General features: G+C 40.3%; 1 protein-coding gene and 1 pseudogene across 8 annotated transcripts in view; one reads left to right on the top strand and one right to left on the bottom strand.

Annotated features, from left to right (window-relative positions):
• Positions 1 to 741: 741 nt before the first annotated feature.
• The window catches only part of PTGR2 (prostaglandin reductase 2), a 29,957-nt gene continuing 4,793 nt past the window's right edge, over positions 742 to 25,905 (top strand). Inside the window, exons 1-8 of one of the 8 annotated variants that reach the window (XM_059182854.1) lie at positions 742 to 1,138; positions 5,933 to 6,016; positions 9,310 to 9,428; positions 18,855 to 19,046; positions 21,860 to 22,030; positions 23,064 to 23,273; positions 24,155 to 24,276; positions 25,332 to 25,419. In XM_059182854.1, coding sequence (XP_059038837.1) covers positions 5,980 to 6,016; positions 9,310 to 9,428; positions 18,855 to 19,046; positions 21,860 to 22,030; positions 23,064 to 23,273; positions 24,155 to 24,276; positions 25,332 to 25,419 — 939 coding nt within the window. In that variant the 5' untranslated portion in view covers positions 742 to 1,138; positions 5,933 to 5,979. The other 7 variants (XM_059182852.1, XM_059182853.1, XM_059182859.1 and 4 more) reach the window with 7 other exon arrangements.
• On the bottom strand, positions 13,761 to 15,748 carry LOC131835433 (large ribosomal subunit protein uL22-like; annotated as a pseudogene).

The raw sequence follows: 25,905 nt of genomic DNA, 5'->3' as shown, positions 1-25,905 counted from the left end.
GCTGCTAATAAAATCCAAAGGCAGAGAGACAAATGGTTAAAGGAGAAAAGCATTTTATTTCAGTGAGGCTAACTTGGAAAACAGTGGACTAGTGTCTCAAAGACTGCCTCCAAAGTGCTGAAAATACTTCCAGGTTTATATAAGGAAAATGTGGGGCAGAGGTCATGGGTATATGCAGGTGGGCGGTAAAGGTCTAATCAGTCATCGAGGTCAGTCACTGGGGTCTTGCTGGTTCAGGGCAGTCCTTATAGCTTGAGGGGATGCTTTGCCTGCAGCATCTTCTGCTTGAGTTAAGAGATTAACTTCAAAGAATTTAATCACTTAGAAAGTTTGAGGTCAAAAAAGGAAGCAGTTGAATTCCTCTTTCTATGTTGGGTAATCCATCTTTGAGGAAGCTGGGATTCTTTGTGAAAGAAAAAAGACAGCCCTGTTCTAAGGGAAAGCGTCCTAACTCAGCAATCCGGAGAGGCAATTTTAACCCCAGCATTGCCCTGAATCAGCGCAAAAGTGGGTGGTCCAACCACATCAGCTCTCCGAGTCTGTTTCCCTGTCTATAAAACCAGGGACCGGCTTGATGGCCTCTGTCCGCTGTAATTTTCCAATCTGAGGCTCAGAGAGAAGTCCATGTAGCGAATTAAATTCCTTCAAGGACAGCTGGACCTGAACTCCGCGGTCAAGTCTGAACGATTTGCTCTTTGGGTACAGGCAGTACACCGAGGCCATACGGTCAGCTTATTACACAATCTGCCCAGGGGCGCCTGAGTAGCTCAGTTAAGCCACCCACTCTTGATTCGGGCTCAGGTCCTGATTCTCAAGGTGCTGAGATAAGCCGGGCCTAGGCTCCTCGCCTGCTTGAGACCGTCTCTTTCCCTCTGCCCCTCCCCCGCCAACAACAACAAAAACCCACAACACACTGCCCAGATCAGGGAGGATCCTTTCACACTCCGCAGCTTCCCCTCCTCTAGAAACGTGGGAACCCAGGAGTCCAGCCTAAACTGGAAAGGTCCGTCTCCCCGGAGGGGAGGGCGCGGAGGTCTAGCAGTGCGCCTGCGTACCGAGTTCGGCGGGCTGAGGTCTCGCGGCGCGCCCCTCGCGAGCGCCTCACACCGCGCGAGATTTCCTCCGCAGCTGCGTGGCGGTGAGTGCCGGGAGAGGGGCGGCTCCACAGCTGCGGACCGCGAACCCCGAGCTGGCTGGCGTCTTCCGGGTGTGGGAGGATCTCAGGGCCGGGGTGACCTCCACTTTTTTCTCCCGGAGCTGCGGCGACGCTGGTGTTATTGCCTAGGTCACTAGGTTAGGGAATGCTGCAAACGAAAACAGAAGCAGGTGCTTTTTTTTTTTTGAACTGTTGGGAGTAAGCAACCTCGAGTGTGGACGTAATTGTGTTTTAAGGTGCGTCTGGGACGTTCATTCAGCACATATTTATTGGGCATCTATCATGTGCCAGTCAGAGAGTGAACGTGAATCACGGACACAGATCCCTAGCCTCTCGGCGCTCCCAGGGGAAGCCAGTTTGAAATCTGGGCTGTGGACGCAGGTTTTTATTCGTTTCCATGCGAGTGGTTGGTGGTGGGAGCCGGAGAGGACGGTGAGGTCAGTGGGATGGGCGAAGAGCCAGGCAGGAGTCCCCACAGATGCGGCTGGGGCAGAAGGAGGAGGCCAAAACACCAGCCAGCCAGGAAGAGGGAAGGATATCGCAGAGGTTTCCACCTTTTACAACAAGGCCGTGGTCGGCAGAGCCGTTTCTGGCAGGGTCATAGGGATAAGTGTTTCTTTAGAAAGATATTAGGAAGCTCATGGTACGGAGCTGGAATGTGTAGTGTTTGAGTGTGGATTCCAGCGTCCAGGTGTGCGAACATGGGCAAGTAATTCGACCTCTCTGTTGCTCCCTTTCCTCGTCTAGAAAATGGGGGTAAAAGACAGTACCATCCTCATAGAGTTGTTGGGTGGAGGGGTTAAGCGAGACAATGACTGTAAAAATTTTAGGGCAGTTCCTCTCACTTAGTAAATTCGGAAGACTGGGGGAGAGGAGTCTTTCCTAAGATCCCATGTGATTAGAACCTGGCCAGGTATTTTGTCTACTTAGTTCAGTGCCCTTTTCCTAATACTAGGCTACAAGGTAGACGGTCAGATGACACACTCTTTATGACCAGCACCGGAGTGAATCTATCTTTCTTTCTTTCTTTTTTAAGGATTTTATTTATTTGATAGGGAGAGAATACAAGCAGGGAGAGTAGATGAGGAAGAAGCAGGCTCCCCTCTGAGCAGGAAGCCTGATATGGGGTGGGAGTGAATTCTTCAGTTGCATTGATCTGGTATTATTTGGGATAATACTTGATACATAATTGGAAACCCGCTTAATATCATACCAAACAAACATGGTATGCTTAATGTGAGTCAGTCAAGAGTTGAGTGTCCTCCCTACTCTACTAGAGATGAATGTAATCACCAACACTCCCTCTCTCTTCAGATCTAGAGCTAGGTATGTCATATTTTAAGATTTTGATTTTGTAACTAAATCTAGTTCTTTGTATTTTAAATGTGTTTGTTGTGCTATCAAGGGATATTATGCAATTATCGTATCTTAGTTAATTTTAGTATTTGATAGTTGAAAACTTTGAAATTTAATACAGAATGAGAGAAATTTGATAGTGTACTTTTCATGCTGATAAACAGTATTTGGACAAATCTGCAGTGTGCGTATTTTAAAGAAAGCATGCACAAAGTAATCAGAGAAGAAGGCAAATATGAAACTTCATTTGGGAAGACTCTGAAAATTATGGTGCCTTTAGTAACCACTTCAGGGCAGTTATCTGTGGATACAGCACCAAATTGGAAAATGTTGTTTTTTAATTTTCCATAATTTATACATAAGGTGATTCAATGGAAAATTTCCTTTTAAAAATATGTTGAGGGGCACCCTGGGTGGCTTAGTGGGTTAAAGCCTCTGCCTTCGGCTCAGGTCATGGTCCCAGGGTCCTGGGATCGAGCCCCACATAGGGCTCTCTGCTCGGCAGTGAGCCTGTCCCCCCGCTCCCCCTACCTGCTTGTGATTTCTGTCAAATAAATAAGTAAATCTTTAAAAATTATATATGTTTAGTCCCACAAGACATTTTGGACTTCTTGACGTGATGAGATAGGATGCACATAGCACCTCCTTTAAAGATTCTTGTCTAAAAACTGAACCTGCATCTAATCAAATCTCTAGATCTAACTACTAGTTAGGGATTGGGGTTAAGGGGTAGATGAGGAAGATAGAAGAATGAGGTAAATGACACATGAGGAAGCAGTCAAAGGGTATTCCATAGACAGAGGAATTAAGCAACAAATGTTTCTTCAACAATCAATGGCATCAAATAAAAGAGAGGAGACTCAAAATGGAGTATGTGGACCTTGAATCCTGATTCTACTGAACCAACTGTAAAAGGACATGTTTGACTGAGGGTTGCTGGAGGGGAGGGAGATGGAGGCATGGGGTAACTGGGTGATAGATATTAAGGAGAGCACGTGATATAATAGGCACTGGGTGTTACATGAGACTGATGAATCATTAACCTCTGCCTCTGAAACCAATAATACATTATATGTTAATTAACTGAGTTTAAATTAAAGAAGGGAGGAATAAACTAAAAAAAATAGATTGCCTGTAATTGGCAAAACAAAACAAAAAAAGACTTGTTTGAGACAGGGAATTTAAATATGTACTAGGTATTAGATAATGTTAAGGAATTATCTATATTGCCAGTTCTGTCAGGTTAATGGTTAATGGTGTTTGTATTTAAAATAATCTGTTACCAGAGATGCAAACAGAGGGATTTTTGGCAATAGGATGATGTCAGGGATTTGTTTTAAGGGGAAGCAGGGAAATGCAGTTTTTTAGCAGGGAAACGTGCATGAAAGGGAGAATGGATATTGAGAGCTGCTAGCCATTAATATCACAACCATTGACATTATAAAAACATACATTACAGGGTGCCTGGGTGGCTCAGTGGGTTAAGCCGCTGCCTTCGGCTCAGGTCATGATGTCAGGGTCCTGGGATCGAGTCGGCATCGGGCTCTCTGCTCAGCAGGGAGCCTGCTTCCCTCTCTCTCTCTCTCTCTGCCTGCCTCTCTCTCCATCTACTTGTGATCTCTCTCTGTCAAATAAATAAATAAAATATTTAAAAAAAAAACATACATTACAAAAAGTAAGAAAGCAGTGTTCTTTCTTCTGTCTTACTGAATGTTCCTAACATCATTTAGTTAATTGGGAGTAGAATTTCCTTCCTCTAGGAAAGAGTACCTATAGGAGAGTTGGACATCATTATATAGCTATAGATGTAAAAACTCTGTTTGGGGGAGATTGTGGGACAATAGTGCATAGAGTGAGGCTTGCGAGATTTGGAATGAGAAGTATATATACCAGTCTCCCAACTCTTTCGCTTACCTTTTGTGTGATCTTGGATACTAACTGTTTCTCATTTTCCCTGTAAAATGAGAATAATAATACATTTATCTATATAGCTTTGTTTTAAAGAATAAGTAATGGAATCTATGTGAAAATTCTGTATAAATTATCTCCATTTAAATACTATGGTAAGCAAGATTTGGGAACTACCCTGTGATGATTATTTAACATACTTTGGAGTATGTATGAATATCAAGTTTATATAGGATACACCAGTACTTTATAGGGTACAGAGAAAAATGAAGAAATTGAAATATCGTGCAAATTTAGAAACTGGATTAGTGGTAGAGTCATGCATAAACAAAACTACCCAGTGATTCAAGGCAAGGGATTATTAAATGTCAAATGGATTTATAGATGGTTGTCAAATGTTTAAGTGTGCTGGTGTATAAAATCCTTTACAATATATAAAATTAGAAATGTTAAGAGCTAAATATGTTGCAATTGTTATAAAAAATAAGTGGTTGATACAGTTTTCCTTTGGGCTTCTCAATGTTATTTACTAAAGAAGATAAAATATCTAAGGAGAGAAGACAGAAGTGGTAAATAAGTATATTGATTTTAAGAAAGATAATGTTTGCTTAGTATTTTAGAAAAACAAACATACAGGATGGAAATTTTTATGTAATAGTTAAGAGATTGGCTCTGGAATGTCAGGCAGGTTGGGTTTAAGTCTTAGCTCCACCACCTTAGGAAGGTGCTTAAACCCTTTAAGGGGCAGTTTCTTTCTGTAAAATGGAGATAATAACACTACTTAATATGATTGTTAGGAGATTAAAGGAATATATATTTGGGGTGCCTGGCAGGCTCAGTCAGTAGAGCATGTGAATTTTTTAAAAAATATTTGTCAGAGAGAGAGAGCGAGAGAGCGCGTGTGGGTGGGAGAGCTGTGCAAGCAGGGGCAGCAGCAGGCCAAGGGAGAGAAGCAGGCTCCCTGCTGAGTAAGGAGCCAGATCATGACCTGACCCAGAGGCAGACCTGACTGAGCCACCCAAGTGTCCCAAGCTTGTGACTCTTGATCTCCAGGTTATAAGGTCGAGCCCTGCACTGGGTGTGGAGATTACTTACAATCTTTGAAAAAAGAATATGTACATTAAATATTAAATGAGTGTGTGTGTGTGTGTGTGTGTATGTGTAGATTTCATAGCACTCACAATAGTACTTGGCATGTAGTAGCATTCGCTAAGGTCAGGGCTGTTTCCCCCAAGTCAGATAGTGCTAGCGCTGGAACCTCATTTTGTTTCTTTCATTAGCTCAAATTGAAAAGCCAGAATAAACTGATCCTTAGCCAAAACTTAGCCAAAAATTCTAATTAGATTTGGTCTTTCTTTATATATTTGCTTTAGGAGACAAACTGACAGGAGATTATATCTTTTCTGGATGCTGAATATGTCTTTTCCTCTCCTTCAGAAACACAAATATGCTCTTTTTAAAAATTGTTAAACATTTTTAGACTTTGTGATTTAAAAACTTTTCTGTTTATAGGAGTTATTTTATACAGAAATCTTCTGAGACCACTGTGCATCGAGGTGATGATTGTACAAAGAGTAGTATTGAATTCCCGACCTGGTACGTATTTGTGATGAATGAACAGCTGTGGTCTTTGATAATTTTTATTGTTATTTTTAAGATTTTTTTTTTTTTAAAGATTTTATTTATTTATTTGACAGAGAGAGATCACAGCAGGCAGAGAGGCAGGCAGAGAGAGAGAGAGAGGAGGAAGCAGGCTCCCCGCTGAGCAGAGAGCCCGACATGGGACTCGATCCCAGGACCCTGAGATCATGACCCGAGCCGAAGGCAGCGGCTTAACCCACTGAGCCAATCAGGCGCCCCTTTAAGATTCTTTTTTTAAAGATTATATTTATTTATTTGACAGAGATCACAAGTAGACAGAGAGGCAGGCAGAGAGAGAGTGAGAAGCAGGCTCCCCGCAGAGCAGAGAGCCCGATGTGGGGCTTGATCCTAGGACCCTGAGACCATGACCTGAGCCAAAGGCAGAGGCTTTATTTTTTATTTTATTTTATTTTATTTTTTAAGATTTTATTTGTTTATTTGACAGGGATCACAAGTAGACAGAGAGGCAGGCAGAGAGAGAGAGAGGGAAGCAGGCTCCCTGTTGAGCAGAGAGCCCAATGTGGGACTCGATCCCAGGACCCTGAGATCATGACCTGAGCCAAAGGCAACGGCTTAACCCACTGAGCCACCCAGGTGCTCCATTTAAGATTTATTTATTTATGAGGGGCGCCTGGGTGGCTCAGTGGGTTAAGCCTCTGCCTTCGGCTTAGGTCATGATCCCAGGGTCCTGGGATCGAGCCCTATGTCAGGCTCTCTGCTCAGCAGGGAGTCTGCTTTTCCCTCTGCCTCTGCCTGCTTGTGATGTCTTTCTCTGTCAAATAAATAAATAAAATCTTAAAAAAAAAAAAAAAGATTTATTTATTTATGAGAGGGAGAGAGCAGGGGGAGGGGCAGAAGGGGCGGGAGGAGAGAATCTCAAGCTGACTCCCTGGTGAGTGAGGAGCTCAAGGTCAGGTGAATCCCATAACTGAGAGCATGCCCTGAGCTGAAATCCAGAGTGGGACACTGAACTGACTGAGCCACCCAGACACCCCAGTCTTTGATGATTATTAATGAAAATGAAGGAACAAAAAGTAACAGTTGGGTGCCTGGGTGGGAGGCTCCGTCATTAAGCGTCATTAAGCCTCCGTCATTAAGCGTCATTAAGCCTTTAGCTCAGGTCATGATCCCAGTGTCCTGGGATGGGGGACCTCATCGGGCTCCCTGCTCAGCAAGAAGCCTGCTTCTCCCTCTCGCTCTCCCCCAGCTTGTTTTCCCTCTCTCTATGTGTCTCTGTCTGTCAAATAAATAAATAAAATCTTAAAAAAAAGTAATGTGGTAAATTTAAGTTAGGAAGATATTAACCCTACTAGAGATGTTAGAAGAAACTAAGCAATACTCAGTTTTTTTAAATGTATTTTTTTAAAGATTTTAAAAATTTATTTGACAGAGTGAGATCACAAGTAGGCAGAGACAGAGGGGGAAGCAAGCTCCCGGCTGAGCAGAGAGCCTAATGTGGGGCTCCATCCCAGGACCCTGAGATCATGACCTGAGCCAAAGGCAGAGGCTTAAACCACTGAGCCACCCAGGTGCCCTGTAATACTCAATTTTTATTTATTTATTTATTTTTTTTTTTAAATTTTACTTATTTTTTTTGATAGAGATCACAAGTAGGCACAGAAGCAGGCAGAGAGAGAGGGGGAAGCAGGCTCCCCGCTGAGCAGAGAGCCCGATGCAGGGCTTGATCCCAGGACCCTGAGCCGAAGGCAGAGCCTTAAACCACTGAGCCACCCAGTCGCCTCTGTAATATTCAGTTTTTAAATAATTACCTATCAAGGCTATTTGTTGAAGAAGAAAAGGTATTTTGGAATTATTATATTTAAGAGGTTATATTAAATATGGAATGGCTTTTTTTCTTTGTAGCATACATCGTTGATTCTTAAAACTTGCCTTTCTGTTTTATGTGAAAAGCACTGACCTATGTCTGTGCTGACATTTAACCTGAATCCTAGAAACTTAGGTGTGGAAATAATCTTTTGGGCACATGCTGCTTTGATTTTACTGTTTAGTGTGTGGCCTGGGGAAATCACTTACCTTGTCTGTTTTTTTCCTCCCACTTACATTTTCTGACTTCAGTTTTAGTAAAGTGAGTTGTTAGATTAACATTTTTACATCTATTCCCACCTTACACATTTGATGATTTAATCAACAGAGTAAGTTTGCTTATGTTAAACATAACTGAACAAGAATACACTTTTAGTGATGGCATTTTTTGCTTATAAATTTCTCTTTTCAAACTTCAAATTTTCTAATTTTCAAACTTTTAAAATTTATTTATTTATTTTAAAGTTGGCTCCACACTCAGTGTGGAGCTTGAACCCACAATCTTGAGATCAAGAGTTGCATGTTCCACCAACTGAGCCAGCCAGGTGCCCCAAGACTTTACTTTTTTAAAAAATTGTATTCATTTAAGTTTCCATTTCTTCTTAAAATGAGGAAGGAATGTTTACTTAAGCATTTATTTTGGCTGATGTGTTTCTGCTACCTTATAAATTTTGAATTTTCATAATTTAAACTGGCTGTGAGTTTTCACTTTTTGAAATCCTATAATTTTATTTTTTTATTTTTTTTTTTTTTTAATTTATTTATTTGTCAGGCATAGAGGGAGAGTGAGCGAGTGAGCACAGGCAGACAGAGGCAGAGGGAGAAGCAGGCTCCCCGCCGAGCAAGGAGCCCGATGCGGGACTCGATCCCAGGACGCTGGGATCACGACCTGAGCCGAAGGCAGCCGCCTAACCAACTGAGCCACCCAGGCGTCCCATGAAATCCTATAATTTTAAAACAGATGAAATGATTTATCTCTAATCATCTTTAAAAAGAAATTTTAAAGTTAGCAATCTTCCACAGAAACTTCTTGGGGAAAATCAAGAGCAGTTGAAACTATTTAAAGAGGGCTCCTGGGTGGCTCAGTGGGTAAAAGCCTCTGCCTGCGGCTCAGGACTCTGGGATCAAGTCCCACATCGGGCTCTCTGCTGCTCGGGGAGCCTGCTTCCTCCTCTCTCTCTGCCAGCCTTCCTCTCTGCCTATTTGTGATCTCTGTCTGTCAAATAAATAAAATCTTAAAAAAAACAAAACAAAACTATTTAAAGAATTTATACTCTGTTACAGAGAAATTAGAAAACAATGTAGACTTATTCGTGTCTGTATTAAAAGGGAGTTACCTGAATCCTAGAGTTACTTTCTAAAGAATAATAAATAATTACATGCGAAAGTAATGTTTTGATTTTATATTTTCCATAATATTTTAGGAAAAAATGGTAATCCAGTGGCAGAAAACTTCCGAGTAGAAGAAATAAATTTATCAGATAGTATCAATGAAGGACAAGTACAAGTGAGAACTCTTTATCTTTCTGTGGATCCTTACATGGTAAGAATCAGGATTTTGTGACTGTGTGAAAATTAATCTTATTTTCATATTTTTCATGTTGCATTTTAATATTATTGTGCAACCCTTATAATTAATAAACACTTGAGCAATTATATCTTGATACCTGGGAATTACAGATTGCCTTTGCTGTTCACTAGTGTTCTGAAGGAATATTGTAGAAGAATATTTTCATAATAGTAGTACATGTGGTTGATCAGGTTTTCAAATGTCCAGATCACTTCCCAGTAGTAAATAAAGCTTGAAGATAGCAGATTAAGATTAGAAATTCTCTCAGATTGATCGAGTTTACAATGCAGGCTCTGTGTAAGACCTTTATTCTAGTTGGTCTCTCTCTTTTTTTTTTTTTTTAAGACTTATTTATATATTTTAGAGCAGTGGGAAGGGGGAGAGGGAGAGAGAAATCCAAGCGGACTTGAGATTGAGGCCTGACATGGGGCTCAGTCTCATGACCCTGCGGTCACAATCTGAGCAAAAACTAAGAGTCAGATGCTTGACCAGCTGCACCGCCCAGGCACCCCTCCAGTTGATCTCATTTTGAAGGAATGACTTATTTTTAGAGAAAGGAGATTTGTTGAAAGATACTGTGTAGGGGCGCCTGGGTGGCTCAGTGGGTTAAGCCGCTGCCTTCTGCTCGGGTCATGATCTCAGGGTCCTGGGATCGAGTCCGGCATCGCATCGGGCTCTCTGCTCAGCAGGGAGCCTGCTTCCTCCTCTCTCTGCCTGCCTCTCTGCCTACGGTGATCTCTGTCTGTCAAATAAATAAATAAAATCTTAAAAAAAAAAAAAAAGATACTGTTTAGGACTGCAGCTGAGAAGCCCTCAGGCACATGGACTTAGAATCAATACAGAAATGGTTTTTGCTTCTCCTTTTCCTACACAAACGCTTTTTATTTCATTTTCTTGACTGATTAGCACCTCCAGTACAGTGTTACATAGAAGTGGTGAGAGTGGAATCTTTATCTTGTTCCTAGATCTGACGGAGAAAGCATTCAGTCTTTTTTTTTTTTTTTTTAAATTTTATTTATTTATTTGACAGAGAGAGATCACAAGTAGGCAGAGAGGCAGGCAGAGAGAGAGAGGAGGAAGCAGGCTCCCTGCTGAGCAGAGAGCCCGATGCGGGACTCCATCCCAGGACCCTGAGATCATGACCCGAGCTGAAGGCAGCAGCTTAACCCACTGAGCCACCCAGGCACCCAGAAAGCATTCAGTCTTATCATTAAGTATGATGTGGGATTTGGTAGTTTCCCTTTATCAGGCTGAGGAGATTTCCTCCTAGTACTGATTTGGTTCCTGGTTTGTTGCAAGTTTTTATCATAAAGGGATTTTGTTTATTGTGATAAGATACATATAACAAAATACGCCATTTTAACAATTTTCAAATGTATAATACAGCAACATTAGGGACATTCACAATGTTGTGCAGCTACTGCTTTCCATTTCCAGAAATTTTTCATCTTCTGAAACAGAAATTCTGTGCCCATTAAATAATAAAGTCCTCCTTACTCCTTCCCCCCAGAAGCAGTTTTAGATTTTGTCATATGCATTTTCTGCTTCTCTTGAGATGCTCTTGGGGTTTTTGCTTTTTAATCTATTGAAAAGTTTTATTACATTAATTAATTTTTAGATGTTAAATCACTCTTGTATTCTTCGACTAAATGATATTTGTCTCAAATGTATAATTCCTTGATATGTTGTTGGATTTATTTATTTATTTATTTATAAAAGATTTTACTTATTTATTTGAGAGAGAGAGAGACAGGTAGTGAGAGAGATCACAGGCAAGGAGAAGAGGGAGAAGCATGTCCTCTGCTGAGCTGGGAGCCTGACTCAGGGCTTGATTCCAGGGCCCTGGGATCATGACCCGAGCCAAAGGCAGATGCTCAATCAACTGACCCACCCAGGTGCTCCTGGAATTTATTCTTTTTTTGAGATTTATTTATTTGAGAAAGAGAAAGAGAGAGAGAGAGAGAGTGTGTGTGTGTGTGTGTGTGCGCGCGCGCGCAGATGGGAAGAGGAAGGACAAACAGACTCCATGCTGAGTGCAGAGACCCATGTGGGGCTTGATTTGGGTGACTGAGCCACCTTTGTGCCCCGATATGTTATCAGATTTAGTTTGCTACTATTTTGTTGATTTTTTTTTTTTTTTTGCATCTATAAGGTTATGAGACTATATTCATGGTTTCTTGTTTTCTTGTGATGTGTTTGCCTGACTTTGGTATTAGGGTAATTTAGGCCTCAGAATAGGTTGGGAAATGTTCCCTCCTGTTCTTTTATTTTTTATTTTTAATTTTTAAAAAAATTTTTATTTATTTGACAGAGAGAGAGATCACAAGTAGGCAGAGAGGCAGGCAGAGAGAGAGGGAGACGCAGGCTCCCCAGCAAGCAGAGAGCCCGATGTGGGACTCAATCCCAGGATCCTGAGATCATGACCCGAGCCAAAGGCAGAGGCCCAACCCACTGAGCTACCCAGGCTCCCTGTTCTTTTTTTTTAAAGATTTTATTTATTTACTTGACAGAGAGGGGTCACAAGTAGGCAGAGACGTAGGCAGGGTGGGGGGAAGCAGGCTCCTCGCTGAGCAGAGAGCCCCATGTGGGGCTCAATCCCAGGACCCTGAGATCATGACCTGAGTTGAAGGCAGAGGTTTTAACCCACTGAGCCACCCAGGTGCCCCTGTTCCCTCCTGTTCTATTTTTGGAAAAGTTTGTGAAGAATTGGTACGCTTGAAAAGACTGGTAGAATTCACCAATGAAGCTGTCTGGCCTGGGCTTTTTTGGAGAGTTTTAAAATTACTAGTTCAATATCTTCATTTGTTTTAGGCCTACTAGGATTTTCTGTTCCTTCTTGAGTCAGCTTCAGTAGTTTGTGTCTTTCTGGGAATTTGTCCATTTCATCTCAGTTGTATAATTTATTGGCATATGTATATTGGCATATCTTAGTATTTCCTTATAATCCTTTTATTTCTGAAAGGTAGTTATACCCTTTCTTTCATTCCTGATTTTAGTAATTTAAAGTTTTTTAAAAAAATTTATTTATTTGGGAGAGAGAGAGAGAGAGAGAGAATGAGAAGAGAGAGGTCAGAGGGAGAAGCAGACTCCCTGCCGAGCAGGGAGCCAGATGTGGGACTCAATCCTGGGACTCCAGGATCATGACCTGAGCTGAAGGCAGTTGCCTAACCAACTGAGCCACCCAGGCGCCCCTGATTTTAGTAATTTAAGTCTTATCTATTTTTTTCTTGGTCAGATTAGCTAAAACATTGTCAATTGTTAATTTTTCAAAGGAACAACTTTTGGTTTTGTTGATATTCTGCATTTTTTCCTATTGTCTGTTTCATTAATCTCTGTCCTTTGTACTAGTTTTACAGCTTCCTTTTATTTATGTAAAATAAGTTAAAAGGAAATCAGGATAGCTTATTCAATAAACTGTTGGATCAGTTGACTGTATACTTTTGGGAAAAAATTACATTTTTAGCTCAACCCTTCACTAGAATAAATTCCAAGAGATATTAAAAAATTAAAGAAAAAAATGAAACTATAAAGGGGCACCTGGATGACTCATTTATTAAGCATCTGTCTCTTGATTTCAGGTCATGTATTGCCTTTGCACTGGGCATAGAGCCTGCTTAAGATTCTCTCTCTCCTCCTCTGCTCTTCCCACACCGCCCCCCCAGCACATCTTGAACTCTCTAAGAGATATATGTATATGTCTGGGTTAACAATTGAAGGATGTTGGGGAAGGAAAGACTTTATAAGAATGACAGTAAACCCAACTAATATGAAGACACATGATTGATGAATATGACTATTTTAAAAACACTGTCTTTTGTAAAACACAATAAAATAGCATGTACAAAATCAAAAGATAAATGGCAAACAGAAACATTTGCAATATAAATAGGAAAAAAAGATAATGGTTGACATGCAGAAAGTTCCTATACATTAGTCTGTGAAAAGTAGAAAGTTGGCCAAAGAAACAAATAGGCAATTTTATAATCTCTTTCTGTATTACTGTTTCTGTACTGTCTGCTTGCTTCTCCTTTTGGCTTTTAAAGTACCAAAGTAAAGGATAAAGAAAATCCTGCCTTACCTCTTCCCGGGCTTCTTTTACAGTAGATACCCCAAGACAGTGCCATTTTCTGCCAGGAGAGTTGTAGCTTTGGGAAGGCTCCTCTTCTCTCTGATCTAGGAGTGCAATTCAGCCTCTTTCAATGACGCCAATCACACTTGATTGTACTAACAGTGGAAAGCAATTTGATGACTTCATTCAAGATTCTTCTCTGGTGTAGGAAGAAATTTTTCTTTGTGGGCTAGGGAAATGAGGTGGTGATTGGTCTAGGACATTCTAAATAGACAAATGTTCGAGTTGATACCGAGGGTTAAATTAGGTTGCTGATTTCCCACAGACCTAAAGATGCTCCACCTTTCAGTGGCAGTTAAGACAAGCTCAGTCAAGCTATGGCCCTTGAACTCTAGACTGTGCTAAGCAAATCATGTGAGGAGAATAATTACCATTTTTCAGGAGAAAAATACAGTGTGCTGTTTAGTACTTAGAGTCAATTCTGGATGATGACTGGCTTGGATTTCTTAAGACTTAAACACTTCAATATGTAAGACGTAGCTCAGGGCACTAAGGATTATACATGCCCTGATGAACAAAATGGAAAGCCTATCATTGAAGCCCAGGATAATAAGTACAAAGTAAATTAAGAGAAAAAAATTCATCAAAGTAAAGCCAAGGTTCAAGGTTAGAAGGGTTTTAAAAACCAAGCAGAGCAGTTCAAAAGGAATAGTTGAAAACAAGCAGAGAGGATGTTTTTTTCACAGTATTTAAGTTGGAACAAACTTCCTATTCAGCAGAATTCCCTCTGAGAGTCTTAAAGTGAGAGAAATTTATGACCCAATGATTTTTTTTTTAAAGATTTTATTATTTGACAGAGATCACAAGCAGGCAGAGAGGCAGACAGAGAGAGAGAGAGAGAGGGGAAAGCAGGCTCCCCGCTGAGCAGAGAACCCGATGTGGGGCCAGGACCCTGGGATCATGACCTGAGCCGAAAGCAGAGGCTTTAACTCACTGAGCCACCCAGGCGCCTCTGACCCAACGATTTTAGGAGAGATGATGAAACACCTAAGATTATAACATGGATTAAATTCAGGACCTCCACTTCTGAATACTCCAACCTCAAAACAACAAAAACAGAAAACCTCTGTTTCCTCCAGGGAAGTACATAGCTTCTCCATCCACTCATTTCATGCTACAAAACTGAGTTTTTCTTGAGAATTTAGTCTCTTCATTCTCAGTCAATCTCAAATCCTGCGGGTCCTACTTCTAAGTATATCTCAATTCAGTCTACTTCTCCGTAAACTCCAAGGACATCTCTCTAGTCCAGATCACCATTGTTTCTCTCCCAGTGGGGAACCCTTGCATACACTCCCTCTTACATGGTCTCTTACACTGCAGTCAGAATGATATTTTTACCATAGTAACTAATCATGTCACCTTTATGTTTATTGGCTTTCTTTTAGTCTTGCAAAGACTAACTTTCTGGACATGGTCTAAGATGCTTCATAGTCTGGTCCCTGTTTGCCTGCCCAGCCTTACCATCCCCGACTTTACTTCTTCCCCTGTACCCTGTCCACACTGGGCTTCTCACTTGTGTAACACACCAGTGGCCCTTTTTGCTTAAGCCTTATATTAGTCATGTTTCTCCTTTTCTGTATTTTTTTTTTTTTTTTTTTTTTTTTGCAGTTATTCTGGGCAGAATTTACTCCTGAGCCATAAGGTTTTGTTTTCTTCAGTTTCTTCTGGGGTATCTTTTTCTTCTGTGCAACCTCTTCTGGTTTAGGGACAGTTTGCTCTTTTTCAGGAGGGATCGTCTCGATGGGGCAGGGAGAGCTCATATGTGGGTTCATCTGACCAGGAGCCCTATAAGTTCTATGCTGCGTCTTGGGGACTTTGCTCACCTGGCTGGGCTCAATGACCAGAGAATCGACATCTAAACCCTTAACGTGCAGCATTACTCTCCACATTGTTAAGCATGTGTAGTAAAAATGCACCAGTCTTCTTGGGCCACCAACCCTGTGTCTAGCCCCCCTCTGTAGCCTGGACACACCTACCAGCTCCACCACTGTAGCAACAGAATGGCACACAATGGCTTCAGCAAAGTGACATCTTTTGAATACTTGGTGGCTTTTCAGATATGCGTACGCTTGATGGCCTGGGTGGTTTCATATGTGTTCTTAAAGTGAACACGGAGATTTGAACCTCTTGATTTGCATGATTTTGTAGCCTCTTTTGGATCAAGCAAATATCAAACTGTTTTCAGAGGTCACCTCAGGCTGCTTCGGGGAAGAGCCCTTTTCTGTATTGTTTAATGCTTTCATATTTAGGGGTCTTCCCAATCCTGGAGAGACTGCCCCTACCAGCATATTTTTAGCGATAACAAACATCTTGCCTGAAACATAGCAACCACCTCCTTCGTCTAACTGTTACACACCAAGCTAATTTTTCCCCTGGCCCAAATCCCCAAAGGTCAGGTACCAGACAACTAGGGGCCACCCCTATAATCAGGGCCCACAGAAGTTTTCCAACTGTCTAATCCTAAACTTAATCAAGTTTGTCCAATCTGTCTTGCCTGTTTCTTCCCCCTGAAACCACAGTAAAGACTCTGGGCCATTTAAAAAAAAAAACAAAACAAATGAACAAAAAAACCCCTGGGCCATCCTGTCCTGTTGCTGCTTTTTCTTCCTCAATTCTAGTGCTTCCCCGTTTGGCCCTGTGTGGTCTGGTGTGCTCCTCCTCTTGGGAATTATAAGTGATAAACTCTTCCTTCAAGGCAGTTGGCCCCATGTCTGTTGTTTGACTATACCTGACTAAAAATCCTGAGTACAAATTAAAACAAGCCTACATACATATTCTCTGTCTTCCTCTCTCCCGTTACCTGGCCAACTCCTGTTACTCCCTCAAAGCCTGCATTAAAAGGATTTCCTTTGGTAAATTACCTTGAACCCTCGGACTAGTCCTTTCCCTGTTACATTTTCTCAAAACAGGACCTTGATCTATAGCATTTATCCTAGTTGTAATGAAGAATTACTGGGGTAGTTATTAGATGTCTGTCTTTCCTCCTTTTTTTTTTTTCTTTTTTAAAAATATTTTATTTATTTATTTGTCAGGGGGAGAGAGAGAGAGAGAGCACAAGCAGAGGGAGCCACAGGCAGAGGGAGAAGCAGGCTCCCGGCTGAGCAAGGAGCCCAATGTGGGACTTGATCCAAAGACCCTGGGTTCATGACCTGAGGTGAAAGTAGATGCTTAACCGACTGAGCCTCCCAGGCATCGTGATGTCTGTCTTTCCTAATAAAGAGTAAACTTAAGGAAACAGAGGTCTTATTTATCACTGTATCTCCAGTCACTAGCATGGTGTTAATATTAAGTACTAGTGAAAGGAAAGAGGGAAGAAAATCATCTTGGTTGCTTTTACTAGACATTGTTCTTAAAAAATATATATTCAGGTTCATAACTAATTTTAATCACCAGTGTACACAGTATTAAATAGTTGTATTTAATGTATATATACTACTTTGATATTTAAGTGACTTTATATCTATACTTAGATATGAAAAACCAGTCCAAATATCATTATTTTGGTGGTTATATAATCTTCTGTTGTGTTGACATCATTTGCTTACCTGTGGAGAATTACTTGCTCCTTTTTTCTCTGTTAGCCTCTTCTAAGAGGTCTTCGGGGGGCACCTGGCTGGCTCAGTTAGTAAAGCATGTGATACTTTTTTTTTCTTTTTTTTTTTTTTAAAGATTTTATTTATTTAATTGACAGAGATCACAAGCAGGCAGAGAGGCAGGCAGAGAGAGAGAGAAGGAAGTAGGCTCTCCGCTGAGCAGAGAGCCCGATGTGGGGCTCTATCCCAGGACGCTGGGATCATGACCTGAGCTAAAGGCAGAGGCTTTAACCCACTGAGCCACCCAGGCGCCCCAAGCATGTGATTCTTAATCTTGGGGTTGTTAGTTTGAGCCCCACATTGAGTGTAGAGATTACTTTAAAAATTAAAGTGGGGAAAAACAGCAAATTACCTTAAAAAAGGAGAGAAAGAAGGTCAGGTCCTTGGTCTGGCAGTATTCAGTGGCTGTTGCATTTGCTTCTATGAATACTTGGGAGGGTGACACTAGTAGCAGTGTAGTAAGTATATTGTCATAGAAATTTCCGCCTCAATTCCCCGTTTGGTCCTTTTCCCTGGTGAATTGAGGCGCCTTAATGAGGTACCCAGGTATCTTTTCAGTCTCCCACACTGCCTCTACACCTTGGCCTTCATGAGTGGGCAAGAGTGAGCCACAGAGAAGAGTGTCTTAACTGCTTCTCAGAGATATTTTTAGCTCTAGTCCTGTGGAAAGGTGTGGTGCTTCTGTGACATTTTGTCTTCATAGAATAAAGAGAATATCTACCTGAGGTTAGGAGGTATGATGTAATGCTTGGTCTGAACTTGTAATGAACAACCATGTAAAAGTTGTTTCGTTTCTTCTTGGGTTATTTCCATGGAGGAAGCAGAATCTCTAGGCCAGTAGAAATGAGAAGTAATATGGTCTATATGTTGCTGGTTTGTTTTCTAGAAAAAATGTAAAGTTTTATAATAGCAACATGTAAGTATATATAATTTGACACAATCCATTGAAAGCACTGATGCAGTATTTTGTATTATGTTTGCTAGTGTAATGTAATAGTACCTACTTTAATTGTTTAAAATTTTAACAGCTTTGTTGAAATAAAATTCATCTGTCATACAATTTATACATTTAAAGTGTACAGTTCAGGGCACCTGGGTGTCTCAGTGTGTTAAAAGTCTCTGCCTTTGGCTCAGGTCATAATCTCAGGGTCCTGGGATCAAGTCCTCCATCGGGCTCTCTGCTCAGCGGGGAGCCTGCTTCCTTCTCTCTCTCTCTCTCTGCGTGCCTTTCTGCCTACTTGTGATCTCTGTCTGTCAAATAAATAAATAAAATCTTTAAAGTGTACAGTTCAGGGGCATTTGCCTGGCTCAGTCAGAAGAGGATGCAATTCTTGATCTGGGGTTCATGAGTTCAAGCCCCATGATGAGTGTCAAGATTACTAAAAATAAGTAAATAAACTAAAAAAAAATAAAGTGTACTATTCAGTGGTTTTTAGTCTGTTCACAAAGTTGTGGACCTTTCTAATTATACTTTTTTACTGATTAGAGAGGGGATACATCCCTTTTCCAGGATAAAAAAATAACTGAAAGGAAGATAGAATTTAAGATAAGTATGATTTGTTTGATTAAGACTTAATTTGACATTACTGACATATACCTTTCTTTTAGTCATGAGGTAAATTAATAAACTGCCTGGTATTGCCAGGCAGAATTACCATAATCGTTTTTCTCTTTTAGCGTTGTAGAATGAATGAAGACACTGGTACTGATTACATAAGACCTTGGGAGCTGTCTCAAGTCGTTGATGGTGGAGGTATTGGGATTGTCGAAGAAAGCAAACACATTAATTTTACTAAAGGCGATTTTGTGACTTCCTTTTATTGGCCCTGGCAAACCAGGGTTATTCTGGATGGAAATAGCCTAGAAAAGGTGATGTATAATATGCAATATCTGGATTCTCTCCGCATCCCGCCCCCGGTTTAATTTTTATTTTGTGCATTTGGCATTCAGTTTGTTGTCAGGGAAAATTAATAAAAGCATGTATTTTCTTTTAGATAGCTTCCAAAATGTGGAAAACCTTTGTTTTTTTTCCATTGTTGGCCGTAACTATAGGACAGTTCTTAGATTATTAGCGGATGGTGGTGTTTTCTGTATTTTATTTCTCAAATTTTGCAACTATAAAATAAAGCCTGAATTGTAAGCATCAAAAAATATTTTATGCCAAGAACCAGCAGGCCCCTTAAAGTTGTGTGCTTTAAAGTTTCCCGAGAAATTGCCATTTAACTTTAAGAAGTGCATTTGGTTTGTTCTTGAAATGACTTTTTCTCTCAAAGTCCTAAGTTCAGTCTCTGCTCTTACTTGAATCATGTGAAATTACCAATATTTGTTTGTTTTTCCCTACGAAACCTGGTAGCTTCGTGTAATTCAACCTAATATATGTCATCAGGGAAGTTACTTCATGCCTCTGGCCCTTAGCTTTCTCATGTGGAAGAAGAAAATAGTGTAGCTCTCTCACAGATGAGTGTGGACATTAAATGCTATGAGAAATATGACTAGGACTTTCTTAAAAGTTTTATACAATTTTAGTACTTTTTTTTAAAAAAAGATTTTATTTATTTATTTGACAGAGATCACAAGCAGGCGGAGGGTGAGGAGTAGGCTCCCTGCTGAGCAGGGAGCCCGAGGTGGGGCTCGATCCCAGGACCCTGGGATCATGACCCGAGCTGAAGGCAGAGGCTTTAACCCACTGAGTCACCCAGGTTCCCCAATTTTAGTACTTTTTTAAAAACAGCTTTTAATTTTTTAAATTTGAGAGAGGGAGAGCACAAGCGGGGCAGGATAGTGGCACAGGGAGAGAGAGAAGAGAAGCAGGGGGTCTGCTTTCTGAGTATCTCGTTGACTTTCAACTCTCAATTACCTTTATGCATACAGTAGATTTAACTGGTAGTTTTTTAAGACTGCTGAATACAAACTGCCATTTTATTTGTTTATGACAAATCAAATCAAATATATGACAAATCAAATCAAAATCAAAGTACAAGTCAAATTAAGGTAGTGAATCTCAATTATTTTTGGTGGATAATTAAATTTTTACCAAAGTTATTCAATTCCTTAAAATATTATTATAAAATTTTTATGGTAGGGAGTCTTTCCATATCATTTCTTTTTATCCAATTCCCCCTAACTTTACAGATAAGAAAATAGACACAGAGAATGTAGAAGTATAAACTAGTGATAGGGCCTGGTAAACATATAAACATAAAATGCTAAAAAATTGAGAGCTCTCATTTTATTCTGTAATTAACTAAAAGAAATTATATTTTATGGTACATTTTAAGCATCAACAATGAGAGAACTCTTGGGGTTTGAGCTGATTTTTTTTTTTAAAGATTTTATTTATTTATTTGAGGGCGAGAACAAGCAGGGGGAGGAGGAGAGGGAGAGGGAGAAGCAGGCTCCCCACCAAGCAAGGAGCTCAATGCAGGACTCGATCCCAGGACCATGGAATCATGACCTGAGCCGAAGGCAGTTGCTTAACTGACTGAGCCACTTAGGTGCCCCTGAACTGATTTTTTTTTTAAAGATTTTATTTATTTATTTGACAGACAGAGATCACAAGTAGGCAGAGAGGCAGGCAGAGGGAGAGGAGGAAGCAGGCTCCCTGCCGAGCAGAGAGGCCGATGTTGGGCTCCATCCCAGGACCCTGGGATCATGACCTGAGCCAAAGGCAGAGGTTTTAACCCACTGAGCCACCCAGGTGCCCCCCTGAACTTATTTTTATATAGATAAATGCTTACTTTGGAATTATCAGAGATTTTATTTATTTATTTATTCTCAGAGATTTTAAAACTTTCCAGTTCTGCCTAATGTTTTCCCCTTAAATATTTCTTCTCTAATTTTTATATACTTGGGGCACTGATGAGAAAGAATGCTTAGTGCCTTTCATGTGAGAATTCCTTAAAGTTTTTGTTTGTTTGTTTTGCCATAAAGAGAAGTAATATTCATTTCTTTTTTACTTTGTACAAGTAAATTACAGAATTTTAGTAAGACTGAAGAATGGCTTACTGTTCTAGAAACCATATTGGGTTGTTTATTAGTCTGCTTGGAATGCCATTACAAAATACCATAGACTAGGTGGCTTCAACGACAGAAATTTATTTTCTCACAGTTCTGGAGGCTAAAAGTCTGAGATCTAGGTGCTGGAAAATTTGGTTTATAGTGAAGCCTCTCTTTCTGGCTTACAGTTGGCTGCCTTTTTGCATTCAGCCTTTCTTTCTTTCTTTTTTTTTTTTTTTAAGATTTTATTTATTTATTTGACAGAGAGAGATTACAAGTAGGCAGAGAGGCAGGCAGAGAGAGAAGGGGAAGCAGACTCCCTGCTGAGCAGAGAGCCCGATGTGGGCCTCGATCCCAGGACCCTGGGATCATGACCTGAGCCGAAGGCAGAGGCTTTAACCCACTGAGCCACCCAGGCGCCCCTCAGCCTTTCATTTGTGCACATGCAGAGAAAGAGCTCTGGTGTCTCTTCCTTCTCTTACTAGTAAGCAAATCCTTTTGGACTCGGGTCCTTTCCCTAGGACCTCCCTAAAGGTCCTGTCTCCACTTATAGTTACATTAAGGGTTAGGTCATCAACATAAGAATCTGGGGGGACACAACAGTCCATAATAGGTTGTCTCTACATTGTTGACTTAAAACAGGAATTCCTAGTATTATTTTTTTAAAGTTACATGTTTTATTTTAGGTGGACCCACAACTTGTGGACGGACACCTTTCATACTTTCTTGGAGCTATAGGTATGCCTGGTTTGACTTCCTTGATTGGGATACAGGAGAAAGGTCACATAACTGCTGGATCTAATCAGACAATGGTTGTTAGTGGAGCTGCTGGTGCTTGTGGATCCTTGGCTGGGCAGGTAAAATTTCTGAGAATTAATTTGATTTTCTAAAATAAGTGGTCATAATCAAATTTCTGGGTACATGTATGTAGTTTAAAATATAAAATTAAACAAATCTATAATATTCATTTTACACATTTTGGGTAGAAATGATGTTATCATGTGCTTAGACTCTCTTGATAACAACATGAAAAATGTAGATTTTTGTATCTTGTTCTCTATTAACCGAAAATAGACACGGTAAATTCTAGAACATTGCTTTAATCAATATGAGGAAGAAGCTCATAGAGTACCTATCTGGAATTCATGAATTAAAAGGCAAACTCACATATATATCTACATATATATGTGTATTTTAAAGATTTTATTTATTTATTTAACAGACAGAGGTCACAAGTAGGCAGAGAGGCAGGCAGAGAGAGAGAGAGGGGGAGAAACAGGCTATCTGCTGAGCAGAGAGCCTGATGCAGGGCTCGATCCCAGGACCCTGAGATCATGACCTGAGCTGAAGGCAGAGGCTTAACCCACTGAGCCACCCAGGTGCCCCCAAACTCATATTTTTGAAAAGAATCTTCAAATTAGAGAGCACTTACTGGGTTCTAGAAATATAATAAGGATTATGATAGAATTTTTAAGTAAATTTATGTGGTTTTTTTTTTATGTTTTATGAATAACAGCCTTTATGGTGTGAAAACCATTGAAACAAAACATTTTATCATAGTAGTGATTTTAATTCCTCAGAGGCCTGAAAAATATTGAACTGCAAGATAGTGATATTTTGAGTCTATTTCTTTTATGAAATCAGCTTTGAATTGTGTGATTGTAACATTAAAACTAAGTCTAATGTTAGTCAATCTTCTTTTTTTTTAGGAGTGACCTTGTATCTGGTCTCAATTCTTTTGGTTTCAAATTCCTTTAAGCCAGCAGCTCTGTAATCAAACCTAATTGTGATGAATACTCTTATATACTTGTCATATCTTGTGTGCTTTCACATTTTTACACTCAGATGTGGTAACAGAAAATTGTTTAATTTTTAAAATTTCCCTCTTAGATTGGCCATTTGATGGGCTGTTCCAGAGTGGTGGGAATTTGTGGAACACAGGAGAAGTGCCTCTTTCTGACCTCAGAACTAGGCTTTGATGCTGCAGTTAATTATAAAAAGGGGAATGTCGCAGAACAGCTCCGTGAATTATGCCCAGCTGGAGTGGATGTTTACTTTGACAATGTTGGTGGTGACATCAGTGATACAGTGATAAGTCAGGTTGTGTGCCGATTTGTTTGTTATAAATTTGAATACTATATTTTATTTGATGTACTATCTTTTTACCTGATATCGAGAAAAAAAACTCTAAAATTCTAGGGTTTATTGTGAGAAATAGTGTGATGGTCAGTATTGTAATTAAATAACAAAAAGCTTGCTACAGCTACTTCCATTTGCTTGCAGAATTTGCACGTGAGTATCAGTTTCAGTTCTTTGCTAGCAATGTTATATTTTCACCCGCAATTTATTTTTGTCAAGAATTAGTTGTAGGGATGCCTGGCTGGCTTGGTTGGTCAGGCATGCAACTCTTGATCTCAGGGTTGTGAGTTCTAGCCCCATCTTGGATATAGAGATGACTTAAAAATAAAATCACATTTGTATTGTTCAAATGGTGAAGTGTTGACCCTGACTCCCTATCAGTTAACTCACAGCCATGGCCTCTGATTTTGGGTAGGGAAAGGACTTACATAGATTACAGGTATTTACATATTTTATGGACAGTGTTATAAAATATGAACATTAGCTATTAACACTGCATTGTCTTTTACTGTATGTAAAATTATGTGCAGTTGAGGTTAAATTATTTAAATCCAAGGAAATTCTTTACTGCTACTACTAATAGTAGCAACAACAATGGTGACACAAGTGTAATTCTTTTGCATATTACCAAACTTTCATTTACCTCTATGTTCCTTTGGAGGGGACTTGTTTCCTAGCTAATTAAAACTCTTAAATACATATCAGGCATAAATCTTCAAAGCAAAAGCAATTAATTGGCACCAAATGATTAAAGGCATTCATGGCATTGAAGCAACCATAAAATCAGTAAACATAGCAAAGGCATGTATGTTAGGGTATAATCATCAGTTTTCTCTGAACAGATGAATCGGAACAGCCATATCATCCTGTGCGGTCAAATTTCTCAGTACAATAAAGATGTGCCTTATCCTCCTCCACTACCCCCTGCCGTAGAAGCAATCCAAAAAGAAAGAAACATCACAAGGTATGGTCTCCCCTTTTCCCCTTATTACCAGATTCATGAGTTTAAAGATCATAGATGTATATGGAACGCATTGTTCTTCATATATTACTTTTCCTTATTTTTTAAAAAAGATTTGTGTATTTTAGAGAGTGAGAAAGCATGCTTGTGCGCATGGTGGGGAGGGGCAGAGGGAGACGAGGAGAGGGGAGCAGACTCCCTGCTGAGCATAGAGCACAATGCAGGGCTTGATCTCATGACCCTGAGATGATGACCTGAGTCTAAATCAGCAGTCAGACACTCAACCACCTAAGCCACCCAAGGACCCCTATAATTTTTTCTTAATAAATAAAGCTTGAAAATAAACATTTTAAGCCAGTTCAGTATTTAGGTTTTGGGGAAGTAGCTCCCTAGCAGAAAACTTTCTAAAAAATGCATCTGTTCTGTCAATCTTTCGCAAGTCTTTTTTCCCCAGTGATAGAAACTCAACTCACATTGGCTTCAGTGCAAAGGAAATTTATTGGCTCATGTTTCTGAGAAGTCCGATATTAGCATTGGCTTAGATTTGGCTGGATAAAAGGTTGGCATGGTGGCATCACTGCTCAGCTTTTCTCTACCTCTGGGCTGTGCTTTATTTTGGGGTGGCTCTGTTCCCTCACAGGCTCTCTTGCAGCACAGCAAGAGGATGACTGTTACCTCTAATCCTATACTGGTTAGTAACCCAAGCAAAAAAGAGAACAGCTCTCTCCCGTTTTGTTAAGTCCCAAAGCTGATACTTATTGGCTCAGACTGGCCTGGCTTTGGTCACAGGAGGGATAGGGAAAGGATATTACCCACAAAGTAAAATCACAAGTGCTAATTACCAAACAGAGTTCTGGATGCCGGCCAGGCAATAGAAGTCCACTATACTTACACCTGTAACTACACCAAAAATAACAAAACTGTATCTGACCAGACTCTGTGTGATTAAGTCCTAATGCTTGAAAGATTAACAGATATTAAAGTTCTGGAATGGTTTGGTGTTGGACTGTTTCACCCTCTATAATTTCTGATCATTATCCTTTTCTTCTCCACTACAGAGAAAGATTTCTGGTGTTGAACTATAAGGACAAATTTGAGTCTGGCATTCTACAGCTGAGCCAGTGGTTTAAAGAAGGAAAACTAAAGGTAGAACTCGCTTCTGTTCTTTATTGCTATCATTTGTCTGCTACTTAAGATACTTTTTTTTTTTTTTAAAGATTTTATTTATTTATTTGACAGAGAGAGAGATCACAAATAGGCAGAGAGACAGACAGAGAGAGAGATGAGGAGAAGCAGGCTCCCTGCTGAGCAGAGAGCCCTATGCGGGACTCGATCCCAGGCCCCTGGGATCATGACCTGAGCCGAAGGTAGAAGCTTAACCCACTGAGCCACCCAGGCGCCCCACTTTTTTTTTTTTTTAAAGATTTTTTTATTTATTTGATAGAGATCACAAGTAGGCAGAGAAGCAGGCAGAGAGAGAGGGAGAAGCAGGCTCCCCACTGAGCAGAGCGCCTGATGCGGGGCTCGATCCCAGCACCCTGGGATCATGACCTGAGCCGAAGGCAGGGGCTTTAACCCACTGAGCCACCCAAGTACCCCTACTTAAGATACTTTTATGTTATTTGAGTTTAT

This window comes from Mustela lutreola, chromosome 7, assembly GCF_030435805.1.
Source record: "Mustela lutreola isolate mMusLut2 chromosome 7, mMusLut2.pri, whole genome shotgun sequence".
NCBI lineage: Eukaryota > Metazoa > Chordata > Mammalia > Carnivora > Mustelidae > Mustela > Mustela lutreola.
The sequence above is the reverse complement of the archived record's forward strand: the minus strand, read 5'-3'. Positions and strand labels throughout refer to the sequence as shown.